We start from the raw sequence: 27,772 nt of genomic DNA, 5'->3' as shown, positions 1-27,772 counted from the left end.
AGTAGGTGATCTACTTTATTGGGGGGGAGGTGCTAGGGGGAAGTTTACCATTAAATCTGCTCTAAGCATTATTAGAGGAGAGTTACAGGGTCAGGATGATGGAAGTTGGGATTTAGTGTGGCGATTACGAGTACAGCAAAAAATCAGAGTTCTTCTTTGGTTAGATCTTCATGATCGCCTAATGACAAATGCAAACCGCTTTAAACGAAATTTGACAGATGATTCTAAATGTAAAGCTTGCCCCAATTATGATGAGACTTGCTTGCACATGCTAAGGGACTGCAAAATGGCGAGAGAAAGTTGGAGACAGGTAGGAGGCCTTGCTAACTCCATATATTTCTACTCGGGAACTCTTCAACAATGGCTGGTGAAGAACATTAAGGTGGTGCAGGATCGAAATGATATGTCTCCGGAGGTATGGCTTACCTACTTTGTCATTGTGATTTGGTGGATGTGGAGATGGCGAAACAATGCTGCTTATGAAATGACAATCCTATGGATATCAGGTCTTTTTTATTGCCTCGTTTTGAAGAGACTTGGAGAATTCTGGGTGATTTCGAAGAGCAAACTCAGCGAGAACAACGTATTGAAGCTAATATCAAGTGGATTGCTCCAACTTTTGGCTGGATAGTTCTTAACACAGATGGCGCGACTAAGGGGTCTCCTGGACCAGCTGGTGGTGGAGGAGTGGTGAGGGACTACACATGTAAGCTCATCTGTGCATTTTCTTTGAAATTGGGTATCTGTAATCGTTTATGGCTGAAGCAAGAGCATTAGAAGTCCACCACATTTACGCAGAAGCGAACAAAGTTGCGGATTGGCTAGCCAATCAAGGAGTTAATCAGAACAACCTGATCGAGTTGTAATGTGGAGACTTCTAATATTTAACTTTCAAAAAAATTACATAGTAAATAGGATAGCTCAATTTATTAAAAAAAAAAAAAGAAAAAAAAAAACATTATCTTTGCATTTAGGCCAGAAAAAAATCATTAAGAGAGTAACATGTGGATAGTGATGATGTTTGCATACTCTATTTTAATAATAGTTTTTTATTTTTATTTTTTTATATATTATCATAGTCTCCTAGACAATTTTTTAAGACGAGAGAGATAGAAAGAAAAGTCAAAAATAGAAAGTGTTGCAACTAATTAACAATTTCCAAAATAAGAAAGTGTAACAACTATAAAGAAACGAAAAAGTATTTTTATATTATAGCTTAATTTTGTTAGTAATTTACAAATTACAAAAATAGGGTTTACATAAATCGTGCATTGCATGGGTTCTAATCTACCTAGTCCTTCCTATTCTCAAATTAAAAAATCATTAAGCTTATTAGAGTTTCAAAGATCTCGTAACTTTACTAATAATGTGGCATGTCAAAAGACACTAATTGTTCTATTTAAACAAAGTCACTAGGAATAAGGGAGTGTTTCAAAATGCTGACAAACACTTTTTTGGAATTTATAACCTCTTATTTCAAAGAAATGGTGGCAAAAAAAAAAAAAAAAAATAAATAAATACAAGGAATTTGTTCTTCTATTCCATGTTTCAAATTCTATGCAACCCAAAGAGTACATACATCAACAATTTATAAAAGTACATGTTTTCTAATTTACACCCCCCCTCCCCAACATTAATATATCAGTATTATTTATGAAGAAAACATTACATTATTAGACATAATAATAGTAATTGTCACCAAACTATATGGTACATAGTCCCATCATAATAAGGAAATAAAAAAAAACACAACTATATATGGTACATAGATTCATAAGACAAAATCAAGCGCCAACTCCTTTACATCTACATTACTCAGAAACTCAGATATTATATAGAGAAAGCTTTCCAGAAACTCAAATATCATATAGAGGAAGCTTTCCAGAAATTAATAGGCTTCCGTTGCTGAAACAAGATTGTAAAAAGTAAGTTTGCATTAGTAACTACATGATATGTTGATACTCTTATACTAATATTGAAACGCTACATGTATTTCTTGCTATAAAACCATGAACATTCAAACAATACATCCATTAAACATAGATTCATCATCTCTTTCAGAGTGTCAGTCATACGTACCTTATCAATTGGCATCTTCATTCTGACAGATTCAATATACGAAAAGTCGATATCTGCTACAACTATTCCAGTTGACAACTTATCTGTAACAACAGAGATAGTAGGGGCAATGAGACATAAAAAGCATCCAACACTTGAGTAAATTAAAAAGTCTAGTATTTCAATACATCCAAACTATGTTCACCGGACTCGGCTGAAATGCCGAAGTGTCCGTGTCGACACGACGCGGATTCGGACACGAAATTCGTGTCAGATTCGGTAGTGTGCACTCGGACACTTCAGAGAGAGAGAGGAAGGGGAGAAATAGAGCTGAATTTTAAAAAAAAAAAATGCCTAATTTTTCAAGTAAAGGAGAAATATAGCTATGGATAAGTAAGAAATTTGAGGGAGCGGGAGGTTGAAGAAGAAAGACGGTAAAAACAAAAAATCAGAAAGTCAAAGAGTCAGTGCTTTATAGCTGTATTCCTCCCTTTATTGGTTTTTTATTTATTTTTAAAATCCCTTTTTACTGTTGTGGCAGTTGTGTCCATCACATTTTTACCCCTTTATTTATTTCTCTTGCGGTGAGTTACAGAGTTACTTAAGTACTTCATATTTATCTTTTTTTTTTATAAAAAAAAAAAAAAAAAACCCAAATACGTAATTAGTGTTATTGTCATAGTTTTAGCATTATATGGTATAAATTTTTTGAATATTAATGAAATATTTAAATATTTTGATATGTATAATTTTTTGCAAAAAATGAAAATTTCGTGTCCCCGCACACGTGTCAAAATATAGGAAAGAGTCCCCGTGTCCTAAATTTTTGGAGATTGGCGAATCGGACACTCGGACACGGACACGTGTCTGACACACGTACCCAAGTCCATGTAACATAGCATCCAAAAGTCCCAAACTACGCTATAGTTTCTTTTACTTCTTTAGAACTATACCAATATTTCTTTTTTGGGGTCTTATCTTAACATTGGTAAATAGTTTGTATTAACATAGGAAGTTATAGATTTTTGTTGCTTAAAATTTATTTTTATGACCCAAGTAGCATGGGATACATACAAATGGCCATGATCGTACCTTTGACTAAAGAAAGGGTCTGTTCTCTTCAGCTTATTTTCAGTTCACTTCAGTTCAATTTAGTTCAATTCCTAATTTCCTTCTCTCATAAAATATTCAGTTCAGCTCAGCTCCAATCAGTTCAGTTCAGCTCAGTAAATCAGAACAGGCCCTAATTAATAATAAACCAGGGTGAGGAGTATAGATTGGATACTCGAAAAATGACAGCCTCGGACTTAGGATGCAATCTCTAGAATGGTGAAACCTTAAAACCTGAAATGACCTCTACATGAGCTAGCTGGCCTTGAAAAGCTGAAATCAGCAAACAATGCGAAAGAGAAGGAAACATATTGCATTGTGAGTAAACGAGACTGAGGTGTATTAGAAAAGATTGTTTACTTTGTCCTTTGAAGATGATTGTCCAAGACTCCCAGAGTGAAACTATTTTTCGCCTTCAGAGTGATCCTGAGATATTAATTTCTTTCACCTCAAAAGGATTGGTTCCAAACTAAGGGTAAGGTCCATATCAAGGCTCCAAATTCTTTCACTTTCATCTCTAATAACTAACTTAGTAGTGTGGTCCCTAATTAAGCTAAATTAATTTAGTATAAAGTAATAAAGTATTTTAACACATCTCCAAAACACACGGGTTGTGGATTACATCCCAGTGGCCTTAGTCAGTTAGTCTACAATTTTGGGATATCCCACATTCATATCAACACGAATTTTGATAAGCTTTTATTTATACTACTTTACATCAGGGACACACACCAACCAACTGATTGTGGGACGGAGGGAGTATTTGGCATATTGATGACTTTGGCAATGGGAAATGCATCTGTTTTGAGGTAATAATATCATGTAACAGCTCAGAAGTTTGTCTTTAAGCCTTTGAAAAGTTGCTAGCCAATGCTTGGCTTTACTAATATGCAAGAAGGAACCTTACCAGAAACAAAGAGAAAGGTGTACACGTCAACTTTTATATTTTATTTTTTTATATCAAGCATTTTATGTACATCTCACAATATTTTTTTTTTAAAAAAAAAAAAACAAGAAAAAATACTCATAAAATCTTGATGGACACAATCAGAAGCTAAATTGAGGGAGAGACTCATGAAATAGTTTTCTCCTGTGAAATTTGAATAAGGTAATTAGCTTACCAGGAAGCCGCCCAACTATTGTTCCCCAAGGATCAATAATCAAAGAGTCTCCATAGCTTTCCCTTTTATCATTATGCCTTCCAGCTTGTGCTGCAGCAATCACCTGCAAAAGAAAGGGTCATTAAAAATGTTTTCTACGAAACACATTCAATGTCAATGTAACTTGATGACCTGAAGGAATTCCCATTTGATAATTCTAGTTATAGATTCTCATAGAAGTAAAGATCCATGGAACAACCATTATCCTGAAGGTTTGCAATACCTAACAAAAGCGCACAGTATTTTTCTCCCACAAAAAGAAGACTAATAAATTCTATGATTAACCAACAGGTGCTTTGCATTATCACATCATAGCATACCCCATTGCCTCTCACAACCTAAGAAAGTTTACTACCAAACATGCCATATTCAAGAGATTTAGATATATATTATAAACCATCACAACCTATCAACAATAGAAATGTCACCAAACCAACCCAACAGTCCATCATGCCGAATGCATTTCCTAAGAAATACCACCCAAAACCATCCCAACATTTACAAAGGCAGCCAGCATGCTCCTGATTTCTTTGGTTAGGATGGCGATATGGAGCTTTTTGATTTTGAAGAGGGGGTTGTTGCACCTGGGTGCAGCATGCATGGTGCACCCGCTTAAACAAGAAAAAGGCGGAAAGAACATTAGGTGTTTGAAAAAGAACATTTAGTTGTTTGAAAAAGAACATGTTTGTTTTTAACAAAGAACATGTATTACTAAAGAACATAAAGACATTACAAAAAGAACATGATAAAAACTTTATTAAAATTTCATGAAAAATTACACATTAATGAAAAACGCTTTACCAAAAATTTCATTTCCCCAAAAATAGTTTTCTCTCTCTCCAAAAATTCAACTTTCCATAATAATTTTGTTTTTCTCTCTCTAAAATTATCTTCAACTAAAAATAATACAAGGTTTCATTTTCAAAATTCAAAATAACATATGTTAAAAGAACATAAATTAAAGAACTCGTTACCTTAAGCCATCTTTATAAAAAAAAAAACCAAAAAAAAAAGAGCCAAATTCAAAGAACATACGAGCCAAAATTAAAAGAACATATTTTGCATTATTGAAACCCAAAAAACATGTTTAATCAACATATGTTAAAGAACATAAGTATATACGAACATATTATCAAACAAATATAGGTATGTTCTTTGTAAAACACAAACATGTTTTTCAAACACTAGTATGCATGTTCTTTAAACACTAGCATGTTCTTTTTCAAACACTAGTATGTTCTTTTTTTTACCCATGTTCTTTAAAATATGTCTAATGTTCTTTTCAGGTTGATTGTAGTGATGTTGAGGTTGGTTTTGGTTTCTATTGTAGTTGTTTTGTGGAGGGCCTTGGTTGCGTAGTTTCCATCCCGTATTTTGTTGTTTCCAACCTTGGTCATAGGGTTGAGAGTATTAATCATTTCTTTGCCTAACCGTTGCCGCTCAAGAGTTGAATTACAATAGAATGGCATGTAATTCAACTCTTGAACTTAATTAAACTCCAATAAAAGTTTTGCCTAGGAGTCCGCAAAAACCGCCTTTGTTGCAGATAATAGTGGGCAGAGGGAGTACAAAAAAAAACCAAAACCAACCCCAACATCAATACAATCAACCCCGTCCTCAAAATCAACAAGCTCCATATCGTCATCCTTACAAAAGAGACCAAAACCAACAAAGACCACAATATAACCAAACCCCTCCCCTCCTCAAAAATCTAGCCTCGAGTTCGTTCTTGAAACTTTCATGACCCACACAATCAAAGAAGCAATGTTAAACATAGTCAGAAGTCAAAGAAGCACAAGCTTGAGTTTGATACAAGGTTGATATAACAGGAATTAGGTAGATTAAACATAAGAATGGTTATATCTTCAAGATGGAGGGTGTTAAACTGCTAGAAGTGTACATGGACTTATAGTGTAAGTAACTTCATTCATATGTTGTGTTGTGGTCCACCTATTCTTAGCTTCATGCCAGCTAGTAATTGCAAAAACAGACTCAAAAATTATGTTTCAAGTATGAAACAGTAATTAGACACTTTTAGTAAATTGGGTTTTTCTAGGTATTAACTTTTCCAACCAGTGCCCACCCATTTTCAAAATTCTACGTTGTACCCCTAAGGTACCTTTAGTGTTTGCGTTGTAACTCTACCCTAATCCCTCCGTTAACTTAAGTTAACTTTTCGTTAACTTAAGTTAACTTTTCGTTAACTTCAAAATAAATAAATTTTAAAAAAAAAAAACAAAAATATCCAAAAACACCCAAACACCTCTCTCTCCTCCATCACAAGTACCCACCACCGCACCTCCCGCCGCACCTCCAGTTGCACCGCCGCACCATAGTGGCTCGCCCCTCTCTCCTCGACCCACCACCGCATCATCCTCCTCCCTTCTTCCTTCTCTTTCCAGATTTTCGACCATTTTTCCAAAATTTTTGGGCGTAATCCGAACAATCTCGACCAATTAAACTATATTCGTGCAGATTTTCATTGGAAAAATCAATTAAAACAAGTTTTGTGTATTTAATCTCGATCTAATTGAACCAGAATTGATGATTTAACAAATAAAATCAAATTGGGGGAAAAAATTAGGGTCTAGTGTCGTTTGATTGCGGTGGTGCGATTGTGGTTGCGCTAATGTAGGGGCTGCTGGTGTTTTGTGATTTTAGGGGCCGAGGTGAGAGGAGAAGCTGGTCGGTGGCGTTTGCTGGTTCATGCGGCTGGTCTGTTTTGGTGCGGTGGAGTGCGGGGAGCAGTCGGGAGTAGGGTTGTGGGTTTTCCGGTGCAGGAGGGGATTGGGGTGGCTGGTATTCCAGCGGGCAGTGGGCGGTCGAGGAGAGAGGGGCGAGCCACTGTCGTGCGGCGGTGCGGCTGGATTATCGAAAGTGCGGCGGCGCGGCTGGAGGTGTAGTGGTGGCTGGTGGGTAGTTGTGACTTGTGAGGGAGGAGAGAGAGGTGGTTGTTTTTTTTTAATTATTTATTTTGAAGTTAACGAAAAGTTAACTTAAGATAACGGAGGGATTAGGGTAGGGTTACATCTTAGACACTAAAAGTACCTTAGGGTGCAGCGTAGAATTTTGAAAATTGATGGGTGGGTACAGCTTGGAAAAGTCAATACCTCAGGGCACTATATAGAAAAACCCATAGTAAATTTCATTCACATGTCATGTACTCATATTCATGATAATAGGTCCCTTTCACTCCTTGATGCTCTCTAGTTGAGATTCACTTAGTTTTACACTTCATATCAACTAGTATTTGCTAAACCAGGAGTCCAGGACCAAAATATATTGATTGAAATGAGACAGGACAATGGTCATTGCATGAGATTTGAGAATAGAGCTTAAAACATGGTTTACACAGTCCTATAATATTGCACAGCATCAAACTATTAGTGCTGTCCCAAAGAGAGGAATCAGCCAGAAAGAGTGGGTGATGTACTGTTGTGTGTCTTGGTGAAGAGAGGGGGTGAGAGAGAGAGGGGGGGGGGGGGGGGGGGGAGGGGGAATTCAAGCCCTTACATAGCATTGACTTTCAATGGCACGAGCACGCAGAAGTATCTCCCAGTGGGCTTGACCAGTTATCTTTGTGAACGCTGAAGGTACCAATAGAACCTGAATATTAAACAAGAAGTAAGTAGGTAGCATAGTAGTTGTACCAACTTGAAACTCACAGCAACAGAGGTGCAATATTGCTCCTACTTGAGCTTGATGCTGAAACCGTAAGCACTCGTATATTTCTGGAAATCGTAAATCATAGCAAACAGTGAGGCCCAAGCGTCCACAGGGACTATCCACTGCCACAACATCCTTGCCTGAAAATTGAGTACATCACCAAAAGAGCATAATCTGTATTCTGTAGATATCCTAGGAGACGAAGAAAGGAAACTGCCAATTCAATTTACACAAAATAAAAGAAAAGGGCAACGTTATAAGACCAAAGAAGAGCAAAATCTATTTGTACAAGTGGTGTGTAGTCACTAATCCTAAAAAATCCACTAGACTAATGTCAAGTGTTTTTCTTATTAAACCATTGCTGATAAAACAGCCAAATAACACTATTATTTACAAAATAGCACAAGAATAGCAACAGGTATTACCTGTAACTGCAAATTTTATATGATTTAGAGTGGCAATTTTACATCATTTTGGTAAACAAAATTGGGATTAATGAAAACATTAATAAGTTAAATGGCATTTCCAGGAAAAATGACAAAACTTGATGGCACAGATGGCATTTGCCTCAATCCGACTGCCTAGAATACAAGTTGCTAACCTGCTTCAGTAAAGCTGCTTTCCTTATAAGCCATTCCGCCAGGGACATCCACATCAAACCTTCAAAACAGTAAATAAGACAAGGATCTCAATTAGTTACCTTTTAACTTCTCAACCTCCTCCCCAAACTTCATTGGCTATTTTGACCTTTTGAGGGCATGCAATCACATTAATCAGGATTCAGGATCCTAATTAGAGAAATAATAAGCTAAAGGGAGACAAAAAAAGGTATAAAAAGCCAGCTTTTGAATGTCTGACAATTTTGTAAGCTCATCTAGTATAAAAGTAAGTTATGCACAGTTTTTTTGGGTCCCTGGCACGTACATTCACCTCAAAAAGTCCTTTTTACAGAAGTAACCACTCATGAGTGAAATTTGCAAGTTAAGAACTTAAACACTGCAGGATGACACTCCCTCACTCTCAGAATGTTCTTACTAGTCCAAAATGTTACAGTAGTGCTTGATAAAAAAGAAAAAAATTAACCAGTTGAAAGGAAGCAGTAAAACATACAAGTGTATTTTGGAATATTTGCTTCTGATTTTTCCAGTATCATCAACTATCACATGTGTATTACGCAAATGAGAATCGTCAGATGCCTTTTCCTGAAAACCTCCGAGAGACAACCATATCTGAGACTCTCTGCAACCCATGCCAATGAAAACAGTCAAAGGAAGCAAGAAGCCGGAAACGTCATCACCTTGAGAAAATGACTTGACTCAAAAAATATCCATAGATGCACATGACTTGAACTGTAACACTTTCCAAGAACCCACAAATTGATTTGAAAATAAAGCATAGGGAAAAAATTATTTGGTGAAAGTATCACAAGGCTAAAGTTATAGACCAAAGGGAAGGAAGATATGTTAATACAAGCTAAATTGCTAAAAGCATTATTCATCTAATCAATGATAGATAGGCCTAACACTAAAAAAATTCGAAATACCGTGCAAGATAGTACCTCACCTGGCAAGACTGCAGTATCCTTGCATTATTGGTCCATCCAATGGTTCTGCAATCTTCACGCTGTCCCCAAGATTAGCACCTACATATGAGAAACTCTCTGGAAAGCAAAGCAATTTGGCCCCAGCAGCTGCTGCTTCCTGTGATAGTAAATTTGAGCTCCATTTAGCATTACTAAAATTATAAACTCAAGCGTATAACAGAAGATGCGAGAAAATAGAAACATACCCAAAAGGTTTAATTTAACTAGAAAAACAAAAATACAAGGCCTAAATTCAATACAAGTATATAACAAAGTAGTAATTATCATAAGGTTCTAAATTCATACTTTGTAATAGACAATAGCATAACCATGCATTAACCTACACCAACTTTAAATATCATGAAGAAGTGAGGTGACTAAAAGCCCTATATAGTGCTAAAACAGAATTGACAGACTTTTGATTAGTAAGCTCCTAACATTTACACCACAGTCCACAGGTAATTTTCTGCCGGCAGCTGATTGCTACTACAACTCCGCCGGTGGGTTTCCCAAAGGAGGAAGGTTAAGGTAAGCCAGCGACAGCTATCGTAAAACTTTATCACATCACATGACACGAGCCACGATGATTGAGAGTAGTACTAGGATGAGAGACCTCTTGGAAGTCCTCGTGTTGGTTCATGTGGTTGAGCCCACTTATGGGATTAAGGCGCCCAAGCAAGCTGATTGCTATTTTACATTTTTACATAATTCTTTAAATTACTTTTTTTAAGCTTAAACAATAATTTATCATCATAAAATAATTTAAGTTATGTTTTAAAAGAAACGGAGGGTTCAGAAGAATTTCGTTCAAATTAATTTTTTAAGAACCGAAGGTTCAAATTACAGCAGAATGGTGCCTATTTCTTAAACAGCAGAATACAATCAAATTAAATTGACTTAAAGAAAATATAAAAAGTATATTATATAAATTCATCAACTCAAACTCGATTTGCCTAAATTTATCACATATTTGATTAAATTAATGTAATTTTTCCAATGATTATTGAAATTAACCAATTAAAGGATTAAGCCAATTTTTAAGAAAATCAGGAATTAAAAAAAAAAAAAAATTGTACCTTAACAAGACGAGAACAGGTGGCAAAATTGGCGGAGAGATCGTTGACAGAAGTGATCTGGGCGACGGCAACTCGGGCTGAGTTAGCGGCCATGGTTGACTCGTCGGAGAATGAGGCACGTGACCTCACGTGATATCTGGGTTGACTGGTGGTGAAATTGGATTTGCTAAACAAGGAAAATGCTGTTATTGATGCTGAGGACAAGCTGGTAATAACCGTCAACATTTCAACATCTATAATCTATCTTTAACCTCTCACTACTCCCTTCGAGTTGTTAAATACCGCCCTCGAATCTTCGGATAACGCCCCCAAAATAAAATATGCTCTCTTCGTCCCATAATATAATGATAATTAAGAAACGGAAGGAGAAACTGATTGCAGTACATTAATAAAAGTGAAAAATGACAAAGTGAAAAATAATACTCCATACAAAGCATGTGCAAAATTCAAGGATAAATTAGGAAATACAATGAATAAAGTTAAAAAATAAAAAATAAAAAAAAAATAAAAAGCGAGGGTATAATAGAGTTTACAAACTATCCAAAAATAAAAACAGGAACAATATTTTGGATCTCTAAAATAGGAAAACAAGAATTATATTATGAGATGGAGCGAGTATTTACAAATTATAGCAAAAGTACACCTGTCGCGCTTACAATGAATATTTTTCTGCCAAAAACTTTATTTTTTCCTTTAGTTTTTTTCCTTAAGTTGGAAAAAAAAATAATTTTTACAGCCTAAACAACCCCAAAATATCGAACAATAACAACTTTAAATAAATAAAACATTTTTTCTTTGCTTTATAAATAAATAAAAAGTTAGATGACTGATTAAAAATAATGAACAACGTAGACTCATAATAAATTAGTGATTTTTTACCCTTCAAATTTCTATATCAATTCAACTGAAATTTTTTATTGCAAATAGAAAATCGCCAAAATAAAAAAGTTTTAATTATATCAAGATTAGAAAATCTTCTATAATCCCTTGAATCTTCGTTTGTTAATCTATAAAATGAGTTGTTTATCTATTTTTTATTACTAAAATAGAAAATTGTTGACATCATCCTCTTCTCAAACTATATACGTGTCGCTCTTTCATAAATAAAATTCCCGCCTAATGCACTTATGATGTCAAATTTATTTTTGGTTTTTTTTTTAGGAATTGGTTATTTTAATCATTTTTATTTCAATCTTTTTACTGTGTCATTAATGAATAAATAGTTTTTTGTGGTTGGAATAAATAAATTGATATTGAGCTAAAATATTTTAAGTAACTAAGGGCTTGTCTGACATCATTTTTTGTTTTTAGTTTCCTGTTTTTTTGAAAACCAAAAACCAAAAACAGGAAACAAGAAAAATGTGTTTCCACTTTTCTGTTGTCAGTTTTCAAAATTATTACAGTATAATTTTAATATGTTTAAATAATTTTTGATTCATTATGGGACATTTATCCTATACTTTTAAAAAACAAAAAACCAAAAAACAGTTATACAAAAATGAACTAATTTTAATATGCACTTATGGGACATTTGTTTTAAATTTTTTTTTTAAGGTTTTACTATTACAGTTATACAAAAATGAACTAATTTATAAGTATGCATATAGTTTTATTAGATCAGATTGGCTTTCATTTTTATATTTTGTTCCTTAGTAATTTATGATGAAGATATGTTTTTATGATCGCACGGGTCTAATCCAGTTTCCTACTAAAAAAGGAATTCTAAATTTTAATTTATAATTTGATAGCAATCAACAAAAATAGAGATAATCTATATTAAGGGCTTGTTTACATTTACTTAATTTCAGTTCTGTTCAATTCAGTTCAGCTATAATCAGTTCAGTTCAGCTCCAATCAATTCAGTTCAGCTCCTAATAATTTCCCTCTCTCATAAATTGTTCAGTTCAGTTCAGCTCCAATCAGTTCAGTAAATATAAACAAGCCCTAACATGTCTCGTCAATAATAATCTGATAAAATAAATAGATATTTGAATAATTGAATGTATACAAAACATATAAACAAATACAAACTTATAGTAATTTGACACAATCGGGGTTGTCTGACTACGTTTCAGGTCGTGTTGTGTCGACGGCGGCTCAACGGAAGCAGGACAAGTATGGGGCACGTTGCAGGGCTATTGGCTATGGTTTTCTTCCTTTCTTCTTTTCTTCGTTAGGGGAATTAGAGAAGGATGCTATTACGTTGCTGAAACGGCTTCATGCGTTCGGTAAGACTCAGGATATTGGTGTTCGTGCAACTGCTCACATCTTCAACAGGATCGGGTTCGCTATAGCTAGTGGGGTAAGGGCCTAGATTGTATCTTGACTTCCCACCAATTTCTTGTAAATTGATTAACTTAGTAGGTTTATTTGTTAATTTTATAATAATAATAATAATAATAATAATAATAATAATAATATTTTTGACATAATAATAATAATAATAATAATAATAATAATAATAATAATTTTGACATAATTCTTTTGTGTATCAAAGAGGCTTTGAATGCTCCGAAGAAAAAAAAGAAATAAAAACGGTATCGTTTTGAAGAAATGTGACTCCATGATGAGAATTGTGCTGAGATCGTGTCAGATGCTTGGGATAGAGGTGGTGACCTATGTTCAAAAATCGCCTTTACCTCTACTAGACTGAGTGCATGGAGCAGAGAGAAATTTGGGGATTTTGTGAGAGAATTACAAACTTGTAAAGCACATATGGAGAAACTCATGGGGGAGGAGCAAACGAAGGAGGTAATAGCCCAGACGAGAGCAATTGATGACATAATGGATGAGCTTGAGCGAAGGGAAGAGATGTATTGGAAGCAACGGAGTAGGCAAGATTGGCTAAAACATGGTGACAAAAATACTTCGTTCTTTCATACGAAGGCAAAGCAAAGAGTCGAGCGTAACAACATAAAAAAAATCAGAGATGAAGCTGGTAATGTTTTTGACGAAGAAGAGCAGATATCGGAAGTCTTTGTGAATTATTTTAAAGATCTCTTTGATGGAAACAGCCAAATTGAGCCGGAACCTGTGATTGAAAAAGTGGTACCTATTGTTAGTGACTGCCAACGACGTAATCTGACCACTCCTTTCACTGCCGAGGAGGTGCGCATAGCATTATTCCAGATGCATCCGACGAAGGCCCCCAGGCCCGATGGTATGTCTGCCATTTTTTTCCAAAATTTTTGGATATTTTAGGGGTGGATTTTGTTGATAAAGTCCTTGATATCTTGAATAATAATGGTGACGTAGGTTCCATTAATCAGACTCATATTGTTTTAATTCCGAAAAAAAAAAGAATGTGAGTCTCCTGTTGATTTTAGACCTATCAGTTTGTGTAATGTGATGTATAAAATTGTCACCAAAGTACTAGCCAACAGATTAAAACTAGTACTTCCTTTTATTATTCATGAGTCGCAGAGTGGGTTTGTTCCGGGGAGATTAATCACTGATAATGTGCTGGTTGCTTATGAATGTTTTCACTACCTGCGGAAGAAGAAAAAAGGGAAGAAGGGCTTTTTGGGGCTTAAGCTGGATAAGAGCAAAGCTTATGACAGAGTAGAATGGGCGTTCTTGGAGAAAATTATGATCAAGTTAGGTTTGCCAGAAGCTTTTGTGAGATTGATTATGAATTGTGTTAGCTCTGCAGAGTTTAATGTTCTTGTGAATGGCCAACCGTCGAGACATTTCAAGCCAAGTAGGGGTCTTAGGCAAGGGGACCCTCTTTCACCCTTCTTGTTTATTATGTGTGCAGAAGGTTTGTCGACCCTGATCCGAGATGCTGAGAATCGAAAGCTCATCCATGGTGTTAAAATTGGGAGACATGTTAGTCCTATTTCCCATTTATTTTTTGCGGATGATAGCCTTCTTTTTATAAGGGCGACGGGGGAGGAGGTGGATAATGTGCTTAATATTCTCTCTACCTATGAGATTGCATCGGGACAGAAACTGAATATGGATAAATCGGAAGTGTCATTTACCCGAAACATTGAGCAAGAACGGAAAAATTTGCTTCAGATGAAGTTATCTTTTAAGGCTGTCGAAGGACATGACAAGTATCTTGGGTTGCCAACTTACATTGGTGGTTCAAAGAAACAGGTTTTTCAAAATATTCAGAATCGTGTCTGGAAAAAACTCAAAGGGTGGAAAGAGCACTTTTTGTCACAAGCGGGTAGAGAAGTTTTGATTAAATCAATTGCTCAAGCGATCCCAACTTATGCAATGCAATGTTTTTTTATTCCGGCTAGTATCATCAATGTCATTGAGAAGTTGTATCGGCAATTTTTTTGGGGGAAAAAGGGAGAGGAGAGAAGAATGTGTTGGATAGCATGGGAGAAGATGTACACCTCCAAGAAGGAAGGAGGGCTCGGTTTTAGAAATATGAAGAATTTTAACAAGGCTCTTCTCGCTAAACAAGCATAGCGGATCCTAAAGAATGAAAACTCTTTAGTGGCAAGGGTTCTTAAGGGGAAATATTTCCCCCATTTGAACTTTTTTTAAGCTAAAGTGAGGCCAAATTCGAGTTATACTTGGCGATCAATATTGGGGGCTCGTGACTTACTGGAGAAGGGTGTTAGAAAATCTGTGGGAAACGGGTCAACCATACACATTTGGAATGATCCTTGGGTTCCCAACCTCCCTGCCTTCAAAGTGTCTTCGAGGCAGCACATGGTGGATGAGCCTTTAACTTTTGTTCGTGATCTTTGGGTGGATAAATCGTGGGATTACCAGGCCCTTGCTGCAAATTTCTCTACTGTTGAGATCAATGAAATTTGTAAAATTCCTATCCATATTTTTAATAGAAGGGATGCTTGGGTGTGGAACTTCACTAAGGATGGCAAATACTCGGTGAGAAGCACCTACAATTTGATCACTGTTGAACAGAAGAATAATAAGCCTACTTCCTCGACATCGAATTGCAATATTGACTGGAAGGTAGTATGGGATGCGGAGGTGCCTCCGAAGATCAAATTTTTCGCTTGGCGTGCTGTGAAAGGTGTTATTGCTGCTCGTGAATCTCTTGTAAACAGAGGTATGGATACTGACCCTATTTGTCCTATGTGTGGTGAGGATATTGAAAGTGTGTTGCATATGTTGGTGAAATGTAAAGATGCAAAACATTTGTGGTATCTCTCGCCTCTCAGATTGGAAGTGGAAAGGTTTGAAGGTGAGTCTTTTGGAGAATGGTGTGTCGAATTTCGGAAGCTTTACAGAGACCAGTCCTGGTGGAGTATTCTTTGGAGCTTACTATGGGGTCTCTGGCTCCGTAGAAATGCTTGGATTTTTAAGGGTAGGAAGAATGATTTGCTGGAGGTAATACATAAGGTTGTGGTACTTGTTGGGGACTATGCTCAGGCTCAAGAAAATACCAACTCGCTTACTGCCCAACCTCAATTGCAGAGTAGTTGGAGTTTACCTTTGCAAGGTGTGATAAAAATTAATTCTGATGCAGCCATTTTTAGTTCTGATGGTGTGGGATTTGGAGGGGTAATGAGGGACGATGTAGGTGATGTTGTTGCCTCAACCTGCTTTCGGATTAGGGGGAAGTTCGATGTTGATATTGCAGAAGCTCTTGCCATGAGACATGCTCTTATGATTGCGATGGAGTCGGGTTTTAGAAGAGTTATTGTTGAAACGGACTCCCTCAAATTGCACAACCATGCTTCAAAAGGGAATGCGCCAGCCACCGAGTTTGGGTCGATTGTCTATGACATTCTTCAGCTCGCTAAAGACTGTCAGAGTTGCTCCTTCTCCTTTGTTAAAAGGAGTGGCAACCAAGTAGCACATGAATTAGCTAAGCTTAGTTCCTCTTTTGATAGCCTTCGTGTCTGGATGGAAGAAGTACCTGAGTGTATTTCGATCTTTGTACTGGATGATTTGAGGCCTTTGGCTAATTAATAAATTGTTGTGCGTTTTGGCTTGTCAAAAAAAAAATAATGATGATGATGCACGTTAATTTTTTTTTTTTTTTGAAGAAAAGCGGTTAGTGCATTAATTAATAGAAATAGAGTCCAACAATACATACGGAGCAATCTCATCAGGCACGAGAAACTCCCACAATTGTTCACAACCAAAAGGCACTAACCTAGCTAAGTGATGAGCTACGAAATTCCCATCACGCTTAACATGTGACCAAAAAATGGAAGAAAAGCACACACTCACAGACACAATATCTTCTAAAATACCATCAGCAGCCGCTAAGGAGAAGGAATTTTTCTTCATCTTTGATACCATTTGCAAAGAGTCAGACTCCATAATGACATCACTATACCCTTGCTCTGTCGCCTTTTTGATCCCAAAAAGAGCAGCCTTGCACTCAGCTACTAATGGCTCCCAGTAAGCTTTTATCCTTCGAACTGCAGAGAAGAGAACACGACCCCTGCTGTCTCGAGCAATAGCCCCTAAGCCCACCCATCCATCATCAGAAACAGCAGCATCAACATTGAGTTTGACAACTCCAGCTGGGGGGGCATCCACACCGTTCTTCCAGATGGCTCGGGACTGGGCAGAGTACCACCATAAACTTTTTCAGTATAATTACCAAAATCAGCTATCAATTTTCTATGTCTGATAAGAGTAACATCAACCATATCCCATTGTTCTTCAAAAACCCACTTGTTTCTTCGGAACCAAATGAACCATGTTAGGAAAATTGCTCTCTGATAAATTTATTTCGAGAGATGTTTTGCCTAGCAGAGTAATACTTCCCCAAACGATTCAGACACAGCAAGATTGAGAGCCTCCTCACAGCCAATTCTTACCCAAAGCTGATATGCACATGGACACTTAATAACAACATGTGTGGCTGTTTCAATCTCGGATCTGCAGCAAGGGCAACTAGGATCTTCAATTAGGTGTCTGTGATGCAAAACACTCCTAGTTGGCAGAGATTTCGAGCAGCATCTCCACAAGAAATGGAGAATTTTCGGGGTAGCCTCCACCTTCCATACTTCAACCCAAAATTGCTCAAAGTTGTCCAGAGGTAGGGATTTGCCTAGAAGATAGGCATATTTGACTTCATAGTGATCATTCCTCAACAAAGCCCAAGTAAGGGAGTCATCGGGCCTTCGTTCACTGATTGGTATGGCCAAAATCGCCTGCTTGTCACTGTCATTAAATGTTCTCTCGACCTTGTCAATATCCCAGCAGCATCCCACTTCATCAATCAGATCAGCCACAGTACACAAATCATCTCTTCTGTCAGTGGTAACAAAACGACTCCCATCTGATACGAGCCAAGGGTCATCCCATATTTTGATGTTGCGACCATTCCCAACTCTCCAAAGCATACCTTCCTTAACGAGCGCTTTAGCACTCCATAAGCTCTTCCACGAGTAGCTAGAAACTGGCCCAAGTGCAGCCTCAAAAACAGAAGTTCGAGGGTAGTATTTGGCTTTTAGAACACGGCTAACAAGAGAAGCTTCATTAGTTGCAAGGCGCCAAATTTGCTTACCAAGAAGGGCGTCGTTAAAAACTCCCAAATCTTTAAAACCCAAACCCCCAAGGAACTTAGGTTGACATAGAGATTCCCAGCTTTTCCAGTGAATTTTCCTTCCCTTTTCATTCGAGCCCCACCAAAACCGAGCCATCATACTATGAATTTCTTGAATCAAGCCAACTGGGAATTTATAAACACCCATAAGATAGGTTGGGATCGCTTGAATAACTGACTTCAAAAGGACTTCCTTTCCGGCTCTCGATAGAAGTTTTTCCTTCCAACCTTGCACTTTCTTCCAAATTCAATCCTTCACAGAAGCAAAAACCGCTTTCTTCGACCTCCCCACTACAGTTGGAAAACCAAGGTATTTAATATGGTTATCAACCATTTCCATACCAAGAATAGAGCTAAAAGTGATCCTTGACGGTAATGGAACCCCTTTACTAAAAGATACTTCCGACTTCTCCAAATTAATTTTTTGCCCGGAAGTTGCTTCATATTTGTTGAGAATATCAACAATGATTGAACATTCCTGTCGAGTAGCTCTAGTAAATAAAAGACTGTCATCTGCGAAAAACAAATGAGTAATCTCCGGACCACTCCTACTAGCCCGAGCTCCATGGATCAATTTCTTCTCCGATGCCTTCTGTAACATTCTAGAAAGCACGTCAGCAACTAGAATAAAAAGGTAAGGTGAGATGGGGTCACCTTGTCGAAGCCCTCTAGATGGGGTTAAGGAATCAAAGGGGGCCCCATTGATGATAAAAGAGTAATGGATTGTAGAGACAAATGTCATGATAGTATCAACCCAAGCTCCTGCAAATCCCAACTTAGTCAACAATCTTCTCAGAAACTCCCATTCCACCCTATCATATGCTTTGCTCATATCCAATTTCATGGCAATCGTCCCACGACGGCCTTTCGATCTCTTTTTCATAGTATGGAAAAGTTCAAGGGCAATCAAAGCATTATCAGTAATGAGACGTTTAGGAACAAAAGCACTCTGATTTTCCGTAACAATGCCATGGAGAAGAGGCTTTAATCTATTAGCCACAGATTTTGAAGCTAATTTATAAAGCACATTACACAAAGAAATCGGCCGAAATTGGGAGATACAAGTAGGGCCCTTAATTTTCGGGATTAGAGCAACATTGGTACGATTAATTTCACAAAGGGAAGTTCTACCAGAAATAATATTGTTGACAAAAACAGTCACATCATCACCAACTATATGCCAATATTTCTGATAAAAAATAGCATGAAGGCCATCGGGCCCCGGAGCCTTACACGACCCCATTTGGGAGAGAGCAAAAAATATTTCATCCTTGGTGTAAGCACGCAAAGAGACAGATTCATACCTTCATTGACCATGGTCGGGACACTATCAAGGACCTCATCCATCAACAGCTCATCAATCTCCCCTCTAGCAAATAAAGACCCGTAGTAATCGAGAATTAAATTCTCAATTTCCTTCTCTCCAGAACACTACTCCCCTTGCGCATTGTTGAGACCCTTTATGTAATTTTTGCACTTCCTTTGACCCGCCTTATGATGAAAGTACTTAGTGTTGCGGTCACCGTCTTTGATTTCGGAAACTCTAGACCGAAGAAACCAATACGCTTCATTCTTCTCATGTAGATCATCGAGAATTGCTTCAAGGCGACCACATTCGGCAAAATTAGGCTGAGTACCTGCCTTACATTGAGCCTCCTTTAGCGATGATGCACGTTAATTAAAAAAAAATACTAGCCGCTTATAAATTTCAACCACCCTAGGGTGAACCGCCTAGAATTTTCAAAACAACCTAGGTTGTTTGAAAAAACTAATCGGTCTAGGGTTACTAAAAAAAATATTGTTTCTCTCCAATAGTTCCATACATCTTAATAGTATGCAATAAATTTTAAATTAATCTTGTATAAGTTTTAAGTAATACAATTGTATAAATATCAAGAAAATGGGAGAAAAATCAATACAATTAAGTTATTCCCTTCGTTTTTTTTAAGTGTTACAGTTTGACCGACACATAGTTTTAAGCAATTTAATTGACTTAAATAAAATGAGAAGTGAGTGGGGCAGTTGGAGTATTAAAAAATTGTAAAAGAAAGATAGTGAGGTTAATAGTTTATTAAAAAGTAATGAATGTGAGAGGAAAGATATAATAAAAAAAATAGTTGTGGGTTTGGGTGGGGACCATGAGAGGAGAGTGATATAATATTTTAATGTAGATTTTTACCAAAAAAGAAAGTGTAACACTTAATAAAAAAAAAAAAACACGGCCGGATATGAAAAGTGTAACACTTAAAAAAGTACGGAGGGAGTACATAAATTTTAAACTAATCTGTTATTTAATTAATTTTGACATTATATTTCATGTTGACACTATTATATTTACACTTGGCTTGAATAATAGAGTTATGTTTTTAAGAACAAAAAAAAAATAAAGAGAAAAATGAAGAACAAAAAAAAAAAAAGTAATCTCGTACTGTGAGTAAAGAGTCTAAAGAGACTATATTTGGTATTTACTAAAATTTTCCAAATTAATTGATAAATCTTCGTAGCTATCATTTTGTTGAATAAATCTTCCTATCACATCTAATTTTGATTTACTTAATATATTATAAACTAGTTCTTTGTCGGAGCAATGCTCAGATATTCACAGGAAAAAAAATTATATTTATATATTATTATAAGTTTGTATTTGTTTATAGATTGATATATTTTTAATATTTTATTTATTTAAATTTGTTGTTGTTGTTCTATTATTTAGGCTATATATTTTTTTTTTAAAAGTTTTTTTTTTCATCAATTATCTTTTTATTTTCTAAGGAAAATAATAATAAAAAAAAGTTTTTGGCGGGAAATTTTTTTAATGTAAACATGACACGTGTAATTCTAGAATATTCCTAGTGATTACTTTAATATATACTCTCTCCGTTTCATAATGTTAGTCCCATATGGAATCAATCACATAAAATAAGAAAAGAAATATATTTGGAATCTAACATTAAACTACAACATACTTTCCTAAAAAAAAAAAAAAAAAAAAAAAAAAAACTACAACATAATTCATAATTAATATACCATATTTAACTTTTTTGATTTTTTATTAGGAAAGCACAAGTCATAATTGCAAAATTTAAGGTAAAATTTCCTTACTTGGAGTCATGTCATCAATCCACAACCAATTAATTCCAAAAAAATAAGTTATAAATGAAATACTACCTCCGGTCCAAATTAGTTGCAACTTTGGGGGTGATTGCGGAGGTCGAGGCAAAATTTCCTAATCATGTTTATTGAAAGACAAGGGTATACACTTAAGTATTAATCCAAGTAATAATAAAAAAAAAAAAAACAAATTCAACCCAATTTTAAAAAAGAAACCCACCACCACCGACACCACCTAACTGTACAAAAACCACCCACCAGGCCACCACCGAACCCAGCCACTCAAGCACCGACAAACCTAGCAACCACCAAACCACCACAGCCGAACCCAACACCGCCGAAACAACCAACACCGAAACCACCAACCCTGAAACCACCAACACCAAAACCACCAACCCCGAAACCACCAACACCGAAACAACCAACACGAAACCACCAACATTGAAACCACCAACCCCGAAACCACCAACATCGAAACCACCACAACCGAACCCACCAACCGCCGAAACAACCAACACCGAAACTCACCAACACGTCACAGTAACCTCCCACCTTCCACCAAACCCACGAACCCACACACCCAAAGATCCACGAACCCACAAACCCACAGATCTGGAAAAATAATAGGAATGGTTGAAGGAGGAGAGAGAAAAAAATGGGGATGAGGAAGATGTAGAAATTTGATGAATTATGGTGATGAGGATTGAAAAGGAATGAAGATGAAGGTGGCTGGAATTGGTTTCGGTGGCTAAGGGGTTTATTTTGGTGAAAATAGGTTACTTAATTAATGATATGGTTAAAGCTAATTAGATAAAATCAGTTTTGCAATTAGGGTGTTTTAAAAAAAAGTAAGGGTAAAATGGTAATTTTATCACTAAGAAGTTACTAAAAAGGGAAAGAAATGAGAAAGTTGCAAGTAATGTGGACTGGCCCAAAAAGGAAATAGTTGCAACTAAATTGGACCGGAGGTAGTATATTCAATATAGGTAGATTTTTTTGAAACGCCCAAAATAATATATGTGACTAACATTATGAAACGGATGGAGTAGTTAGTATTGATGATTTTGTTAATTTCCTAAAAAGATAATATTGTATAAATATATATTCCAAGTATTCAAATACACATATATCAAAACCTCCCAAAAATCTCATACAAAATCTTCAATTTACGGAGTATAAAAAAAAAGGTAAAAATATCTAAATTTTCAAAATTTGGACATTTTACAAAGCTTGTGAAAGCTTAAAAACAGTGAGCACATGTTCAGTTGGTTTTGCTATAAAAGGAGAAAATTAGACCGAGCAAAAGTTGCCTATCTTATTGTTCTTTAATTGGTCAAAGTCAAATTTATACCCCCCTTATATATCCCAATTATTTATTGACTTCCAAATATTTTTCTATTCTTTCAAAAAAAAAAAAAAAAAAATTTCTATAAAATAAAATATTTCTACTAAATTAAAACTTTCCAAAATTCAAAAATACTCTAATTAAATCATTTTACTTTTAAACCCCAAAAATCAAGACCTTTCTCTATCCTCACGTCTACCCTCTTTCTTTCTTTTCCTCCTTTCTTTCTCTCTCTAATTACCTGTTTTTATAACAAATTTTTACTTATTTTAACAATCAACTTATATAATTAGAGCGGAATTTCATTGTTTTGGGTGATAATCAAGTTGGCAGATCAAACAAAAAAGGGTTTTGGTTTATATCAATTCAATCTTTTTTGTATAATTTTTAAGGTATGTTTCAAATAATCTTTCAATCCTTGGTCATTTTTCTTTTATGTATTTTGATTATCCTTTTTTATTTCTTTGTTGATTGATTGTTGTATTATTCTCTTGGATTTCTCGAATTTGATTTTGATTGAATTATAATAACATGTGAGACTGCATCACTTTAGTCATGGTTATTATTTTTATTTATTTTGGTTACTATTTGATGTGAATTTTTAAATTACAAATACATCGAGATAATTGACAATTACAAATGACATTGATGTTTTTTTATTTTTATTCATTTTGTTTTATAACCATATTTATAATTTGCAGATTTTCTTTGAAGAATCTTAAGTGCAGGTTCATTAAAAAATTAATACAATTCAAATTTCAATATTTCAATATTATTTATCCTTTTATTATTTATAAATCCCATGATCTTATAGTACGATATTTCTTAGATTGATCTTCTAGCTATTATAAAAACGTAGTTATGGCAAGATTATCTGTTCATGTATTTTTTTTTTTTTTTTTTTTTTTTTTTTTTTTTTGTAGTGTTACAAATTATTGAAATGTTGTTCTATTAAAGGTTGTTGCATCGCAAAAGTATTGGAAACACTGCCTAAATATATTTCGATAGTTTTGTAATTGTCAATTATCTCGATGTATTTACGAGAATGCCATGCTGACTGGGATTTATTTACGAAAATGTCATTAGATAAACAAATTTATCATCAAGATGAACTTGTATTTTCTTATGTAGTAATTGTTCTGAAATATTGTAAATTATGGAAGTCTATATTATTATGCAACAACCTTGAACATAAGAAAGAATACATTAATTGAGTGTAATATGTACTCATCATTATTCATTATGCTAAGATATGAATGACATTTTTAGTAATAGCATATTGTTTTCTTGGTTAAGATCTAGCTAAATGTGATGCCTAACTAAGACTTTAAATTTATAATTGAGTTGATCAATTGGGATATATGCTCTTCAACTGTATGGCATACTATGGAACATAAGGAGTTTCGCTTGTGGTAACATTCCTTCATTTAGTAGCTTATACATAATGCACATTGCATCCTCTTTCAATAGCTTATTCAAAATTTATATTCTATTTTGAAGACCTGTCTACTAGATAAAAATAAGTGGGATTAGGTTTTAATTAACAAAACGTCTTTTTCATATGAATCCTAGTAGTTTATGGCTCTTATTGAGGATTATAGCAGCATGTTTTATTATCAAGAACATGCCATGATGAGTAATGATAATCTTGAATGAAGAGGATGGTTATATGTTTGAAAAGTTCTAATCTTGTCTTTGTGCATCTATTAATTTATTTAATGTATTAATTTATATACAGATATATGGTGTTTGAAGATCTCAATTTGCTTTTAAGTTCTCGACATTATGTTCGAGGTCTAAATATTGGAGAAACACAATTACTGAGTCTAGGGTTTTATATTATCACTGGTTTTGGTTCTATGTATAGATCAATAGCAGGATCATTTGGTTGAGATATGTAAGACATGGTCACCGCAGGACTTATGAGGATTGTTTACCCTTGTTGGAAGCCTTCTGGTGAAGGAGAGAGTTCTAGTAAAGACTCTAATGGTCGGTTCGACGGACTTTTATGGCATAAAGATTTTGGAAGCCATGCAAATGGTGAATTTTCTATGGCCGTTGTTCAAGCAAATAGTTTATTAGAGGATCATAGTCAAATTGAGTCGGGTCCCATGGGATCACTTGATAATGGCCCTCATGGGACATTTGTCGGTGTCTATGATGGTCATGGAGGTCCAGAAACAGCTAGATTTGTCTGCAATAATCTCTTCAAGAACATTAAGAGTATGGCTTTCACAAACCTTACCTCATTATGCTTTCCAATTTGTTGTATGACCATAAAACATTATTTTAGCTTAGCTTGATTTAGTGCTTCCTTAATGTTTTGTCTTTTGGTTTGCTAATGCCTTGATTTACTGACTTTTTCCAGCTATTCTTGGTGCAGAGTTCACTTCCCATAGTCAAGGTATGTCTGCTGATGTTATCGTGAAAGCATTTATGGCCACAGAAGAGGAGTTTCTTTCTTTAGTGAAGAAACTATGGCTTGAAAAGCCACAGATTGCTTCTGTAGGTGCTTGTTGTTTAGTTGGTGTAATATGTAATGGATATCTTTACACTGCAAATGCTGGTGATTCACGTGTTGTCCTAGGAAAGCTAGATAACTTGGATAAAACTGTGAAAGCTATCCAGTTATCTTCTGAGCATAATGCAAGTTATGAATCTGTGAGAGAAGAGTTGCGATTGAAGCATCCCGACGATCCACATATTGTTGTTTTAAAGCACAAAGTTTGGCGTGTAAAGGGTCTTATACAGGTAATTTCCTTTTTCTTTTATTCCTAAATCATCTTCTTTTTTTGGGTCCTTGTAGAAGATGTAAGCTGTATATTAACCTCCATGTGTCAAGAGAATGTGCCTAAACAAGGAAGGAAATTGAATTTGAATATGAATAGAGTAGAACAGTAGACATTAAAACCTAAATAACTAGCTAAATTTGAATTTCATATTTTGTATACATGTAGTTCTTCTATATTGATTTATATTCACAGTTTTTATTTGGGGAATCCAACAATCCTTTTCATTCTATCTATTTAAGGAAATCCATCCCATCTATCTTTTCCTCTTTCTTTCCTAGAGCTTTATGTTACTTCTTTTCTTTCTTATTCCAATTCAATTGTAATATTCCCTCTTTATATATTACCTCCGTTACACATTATTTGCAACGATTTGACATAAAGTAGAGAGGAAAAATGTCTAATCGTTGCACATAATATATAACGGAGGTAGTAATTCTTAAACTCCATGCCAATTTCAAGTGTGAAGATGAATTTGGGATGTTAGGAATATGAGGCATGGTCATATGCGAATTTTGTTTGCTCTATAAAGAATACATTGACTCTTCATATCTAGGTAGTAGCAATTTGAAAGTTTCTTTGTGACCATGGCTCGCTTTATTTCGAATTTTGAAGTTGGAATTGATGTTTTAGGGAAGCTAAGCAAGGCTAGTAATGAGACCATTTCCCCTGATATTGATCATACATACATTACCTAAATATCTTGTTAATGGCATGACATGACATAAATTTCTAAAAGTTCCCAAAAACATAGTTATATAATCAATGTGATTGATTGAGGGGGGAAGTGTTTTCTAAAATGACAACCCAATTGGAAGAGTTGGATAAGCTTGTGTATTTAGATTCGATCTATTAAATAATTGTTTATTATTATACAGGTTTCAAGATCTATTGGTGATGCCTATCTAAAGAAGACTGAGTTTAATACATCACCTCTGTTAGCTAAGTTTAGATTGCGTGAGCCTTTTGATAGGCCAATCATGACAGCTGAACCATCAATATCAGTACAAAAGATTATTCCGGAAGATCAATTTCTAATCTTTGCTTCAGATGGCTTATGGGAGCACCTTAGCAACCAAGAAGCTGTTGACATTGTGAACACAAGTTCCCGACATGTACGTCATTTTTATTTTTCTAGCATGATTATTTTTCACGATAATATTGTAACCAAAATTTAAAATGTTTATAGGAAGAACTCTATCTCAATTTCATGATTATAATCATGAAGTAGGAAATTTTTTCATTTTTCCCTATCTGTCCTATTACCCCAATAGGGGCTTAAAGTTAGAGGTGATCATTAGGCGGTTGGGTCGGGCTGAAGCTGAAAAATTAAGCCCACTTCTCATGCCGGGCTGGGCCAAGCTCCGGGCTGGAATTTTTGAGCCCAAACCACCCTAAATGGTCAGGCCGTGTATGCTTTTCGGACCGGGTCTAAAAAAATCAACTAAATATGCATAAAAGCGCATTCTCAAACCTGCCCAAAAAAATTAAATTTTCAGGCTTGACCCGAGTATTCTGCCTAACAGGCCGAGCTAACCTTGATCACCTCTACTAAAAGTATGTACTGTATAAAAAATTCTTAGTTTTTAAGTTTGTCTTTTAATTTACTCTTTTTGTTGAATTGTTAATACTTTATTTATTTGTCTTATATTCCCCTAACAAAGAATGTACTAACAGATTTTTTTATTCTATGCTAGGGAATTGCAAAGAAGCTTGTGAAAGCTGCACTTTGTGAGGCTGCAAAAAAAAGAGAAATGAGATATTCAGATCTTAAGAAGATTGATCGAGGAGTTCGAAGACATTTCCATGATGACATTACAGTAGTAGTTTTGTTCCTCGACTCTCATTTGGCTAATCGAAATATCTTTAAAGGACCTTACCTTTCAATTAAAGGTGCTGGATATTCTTCTTCAGGCATTGATTCTTGACAAATCTGAAAAGAAGACTCTTTTCTTACAACCGGTACTCGGTCAATTTTGTTTAATTGCCACTTAGGTGGTTTTAGCAGAGGAGTAAATAGCGGATTTTTTAAAAAATTTATTATATATTTTCGAATCATGCATAGTGGATATGGTGCAATAATTCCCTTTCAAAGACCCTTGGAACAATTTCCTCAAAGATACTCGATGAAAAATACTACAAAATTCATTTGATAACATTATTGTATAATTCTAATTATTGGAACATGATGTTATTAAAAGCCGTTAGTAGAAAGAATTATGCTCTTCAATTATTTTTTGTTATCTTTAACTCAAGAATCTCACTATCTTAGAAGAAATAATAATCTTATTTTGGGTAATGCTTCCATACCTTTGACGAGTTGTATATTTTAAGGCTTCATCTTATTGGTTCTTTATTCTTGGTTAGGAGTTAATTTAAC

At 35.3% G+C, this 27,772-nt stretch overlaps 2 protein-coding genes across 6 annotated transcripts; one reads left to right on the top strand and one right to left on the bottom strand.

The window, feature by feature from the left end:
- Positions 1–1,602: 1,602 nt before the first annotated feature.
- LOC145556180 (deaminated glutathione amidase, chloroplastic/cytosolic-like) lies at positions 1,603–10,881 on the bottom strand. Its single transcript, XM_081617822.1, has 9 exons — positions 10,653–10,881; positions 9,558–9,694; positions 9,105–9,233; positions 8,596–8,654; positions 8,022–8,134; positions 7,842–7,934; positions 4,290–4,392; positions 2,080–2,162; positions 1,603–1,905 (listed from the first exon to the last, which is right to left on the bottom strand). The coding sequence occupies exons 1-9, from the start codon at positions 10,875–10,877 to the stop codon at positions 1,864–1,866; spliced, it is 984 nt and encodes a 327-aa protein (XP_081473948.1). The 5' UTR covers positions 10,878–10,881; the 3' UTR covers positions 1,603–1,863.
- An 11,876-nt stretch (positions 10,882–22,757) lies between these two features.
- LOC145556178 (putative protein phosphatase 2C 38) lies at positions 22,758–27,406 on the top strand. Of its 5 annotated transcripts, XM_081617821.1 has the most exons (6): positions 22,758–22,995; positions 24,342–24,826; positions 24,972–25,007; positions 25,191–25,354; positions 26,271–26,507; positions 27,090–27,406. In XM_081617821.1, exons 2-6 carry the CDS (start codon positions 24,508–24,510, stop codon positions 27,318–27,320), a joined length of 987 nt encoding a protein of 328 aa, XP_081473947.1. In that variant the 5' UTR covers positions 22,758–22,995; positions 24,342–24,507; the 3' UTR covers positions 27,321–27,406. The 5 variants fall into 5 exon arrangements, with proteins under 5 accessions (XP_081473947.1, XP_081473946.1, XP_081473944.1 ...); XM_081617820.1 differs by having other exon boundaries at positions 24,521–24,826; positions 24,972–25,354; XM_081617818.1 differs by having other exon boundaries at positions 24,471–24,826; positions 24,972–25,354.
- The last annotated feature ends 366 nt before the right edge of the window (positions 27,407–27,772 follow it).

The sequence above is a fragment of the Chenopodium album genome, chromosome 8 (genome assembly GCF_948465745.1).
Source record: "Chenopodium album chromosome 8, dcCheAlbu1.1, whole genome shotgun sequence".
Lineage (NCBI taxonomy): Eukaryota > Viridiplantae > Streptophyta > Magnoliopsida > Caryophyllales > Amaranthaceae > Chenopodium > Chenopodium album.
Note: the sequence above shows the minus strand (reverse complement) of the source record. Positions and strands in the feature narration are given on the sequence as shown.

Excerpts from the sequence above, each read along its gene's own strand:
- LOC145556180 (XM_081617822.1), bottom strand. The coding sequence starts at position 10,877 with ATGTTGACGGTTATTACCAGCTTGTCCTCAGCATCAATAACAGCATTT. Across the intron at positions 8,655-9,104 it reads AAATATTCCAAAATACACTT|GTTTGATGTGGATGTCCCTG; the intron begins GTATGTTTTACT and ends ACTGTTTTGAAG. Across the intron at positions 4,393-7,841 it reads CCATTGAAAGTCAATGCTAT|GTGATTGCTGCAGCACAAGC; the intron begins GTAAGGGCTTGA and ends TTTCTTTTGCAG.
- LOC145556178 (XM_081617818.1), top strand. The coding sequence starts at position 24,508 with ATGGTCACCGCAGGACTTATGAGGATTGTTTACCCTTGTTGGAAGCCT. Across the intron at positions 24,827-24,971 it reads TCTCTTCAAGAACATTAAGA|CTATTCTTGGTGCAGAGTTC; the intron begins GTATGGCTTTCA and ends GACTTTTTCCAG. Across the intron at positions 26,508-27,089 it reads TGAACACAAGTTCCCGACAT|GGAATTGCAAAGAAGCTTGT; the intron begins GTACGTCATTTT and ends ATTCTATGCTAG.